Genomic DNA, 2,446 nt, shown 5'->3' on the forward strand with positions numbered 1-2,446 from the left:
TCTTTTCTCATACAAAAAGCTATACTAATGAGAAATGAATGGCCTATTGGAGTTCTAATATATGATTGCTTTGATCAAACATTTTAAAGGTATACTTGGCATCTTGGTAAAACTTAAGAGAAATTTTAAAATTTTGTAATTAGAATACATTTTATGTTTTACATTCAACTTTTATATCTAGGAAAGATTCCGTAAATGTTTAACAAACATTTATATAACAAATTATAAGTGATAAGCCACCTTTTACAAAAAAATTTGATTTGTTCAGTCAACTAAATTCAATTCTGAAAAATTTATCAGAGAATTATTTCTAAATACATCCTTTTTCTTGCTGTACACAGTGCTAAGGGCAATCCTGTCAGCTCTTACGCTCTTGTTTGACCTGCTTTGTCAAATGCTTTGTGAAAGGATATTCAGAAGGGTACATGTGATGTCAACTTTCATTAATTCTTTCCCAAAGAGAGGTGTTCAGTATTCAAACTGTGTTTTCCTGGCACAATCTATGTTTCAGCTTCATTTCAGAAGGTCTACAAGCACTGCTTCCTTTGGAAGACTGTTCTTTTTTGCAATTACTCTTCTAAAACAACCTTTGAAAGGACAATAATGATGTCCCATAATACTGCTTGCAGGGAATTCATTAAGAAAATAAGTATTTCAGAGAATTGAATAAAAATGTATGTATCAATATTAAATTTTACTATTTTCATTGTAGATATATTATAAAAAATTAAAACTATCCCTTATTCAACCACTGTTTCTCAATGAAACATATCCATCCATAGTACCACTTTGCTTTTATGTAAAACAATTTGTTTTCAGGTACAAGAACCATAAGCATATATTCCCAAAATTATACAACATCCTCTAATTCAATTGTAATAGCGATTGTATATTAGTGGACACTTAAATGTTTTGTTGAGTTTTACAAACAACATAGGTTAATAGAAAAACACTCATTTCAAATGTCTTCATTTGAAAGAACAACATAAATCACTAATCCATTATTCTCTCTTGCTGAGGAAAAAATTGAGAAAGATTTTATTGAGATCATAAATCTAGATTTTGAAGATTTTGAAATGAACTCTTGGTTTCTTGTATTCCCCCAACAATCAGTTATGATGTTTGGCATAGTTAGAGAGCTAACATAATTCAGTTGCCTGCCGAAGGTCTTTTTCAAATTTTGTCCTTTCCACCTTTCTTCTGAAGCCGGTTTCTGGTTGGTTCTGTCAATACCAAGGGTTCCTGTATGATGCTTGCTGGGTAATTTTTGCCCAACAGTTCAACTTCCACCTGTTGTCCTACTTTACTTAGCTCTACAGGGACATAGGCAAATGCCAGACTCTTCTGGATGCTGTAACTGTAGCTTCCAGATGTCGTGTTGCCAACCACCTGAAAAACAAGACCCAGCAATCCTTAGCACCTTGACCACAGCTTTGTGCTCCCGCCTCCAGATTAAACACTTCAAAAATAGGTTCAACTAACAACCTGAAAGTCTTGGGGATTATTCTCTGTGGGGCTAACACCAGGAAGCAAACTTGACTTCTGAGAAGAGTAGGCTTGCAAATTGTGAAAAATAATTCTCAAAATACCTATCAACAGCCTCGAACTTCTCAGTTTTAAATCACACCTAGTTTTTTTTAATAGCTGGCACTATTTTCCTCAGTTTCATGCCAAGAGATATGATAGGTGAAGACTCGAATGTTTCCATTTTAAACTTCAAAAAAATTCTCTTCCACCATCCAACTAGCATGGCAAAAGACACAAGGGAAAAAAAATTCTAAAACTTCTAATGTAAACTGTTCCTCTTTGGGGGTTGAGGAAATGGCTTGTCAAATTAAACTACTGATAAATCAATAGTTAATGTGAAGTGAACATTCTTTGAGTACATAGCATTTAACAATTCTTGGTAATGCTAAGCACTTAATGTTAACTTTACCCTCTCTAGACCCACCATGTCCAAAACATTTTGGGGAACATTCTAGAGCATGAATGAGGTTTGGTGCCCACCCTCAGAATCTTCCAGCCTTGTTGAGGAATTAACACAGAGATAGAAGAAAATAGAACCAAGAAGCCAGGAAGTAAACATCATCAAGCCAGGATTTGTTCTCCATTTGGAAGCTGGGTCGAATGAGGCTGGTGGAAAAGGGGGATGAAACTTTCCAGGATGAGCGGAGACAGGGAGTCAGGCGTGAGCAATCAGCGTTACGGAGGATAAAATGGAATCACAGAGGATGGCAAACCAGAGAAAAACATTGAGCAAAGAAAAAAACCTAGGAGGTGAAAACAAAGGCTTTACTCAGGCTTGTTTTAAAGATAAGAGGATAAGTCAAAACCAGATCTAAAGGGAAAGATGAAAGAGAAACAGTAAACTTTGAGAAAGAAAAGAAAAGAAAAGAAAGAAAGAAAGAAAGAAAGAAAGAAAGAAAGAAAGAAAGAAAGAAAGAAA

The 2,446-nt window shown here is 34.8% G+C and overlaps 1 protein-coding gene across 1 annotated transcript in view; it reads right to left on the reverse strand.

Annotated features, from left to right (window-relative positions):
- Positions 1–277: 277 nt before the first annotated feature.
- The window catches only part of LOC111148380 (dimethylglycine dehydrogenase), a 65,981-nt gene continuing 63,812 nt past the window's right edge, over positions 278–2,446 (reverse strand). The window contains exon 16 of the mRNA XM_022504885.1: positions 278–1,389. Within this exon, the coding sequence (XP_022360593.1) occupies positions 1,174–1,389 (216 nt within the window). The 3' untranslated portion in view covers positions 278–1,173. The remainder of the gene's footprint in view (positions 1,390–2,446) is intronic.

Source organism: Enhydra lutris, unplaced genomic scaffold (assembly GCF_002288905.1).
Source record: "Enhydra lutris kenyoni isolate GAN:26980312 unplaced genomic scaffold, ASM228890v2 scaffoldscaffold19, whole genome shotgun sequence".
Taxonomy (NCBI): Eukaryota; Metazoa; Chordata; class Mammalia; order Carnivora; family Mustelidae; genus Enhydra; species Enhydra lutris.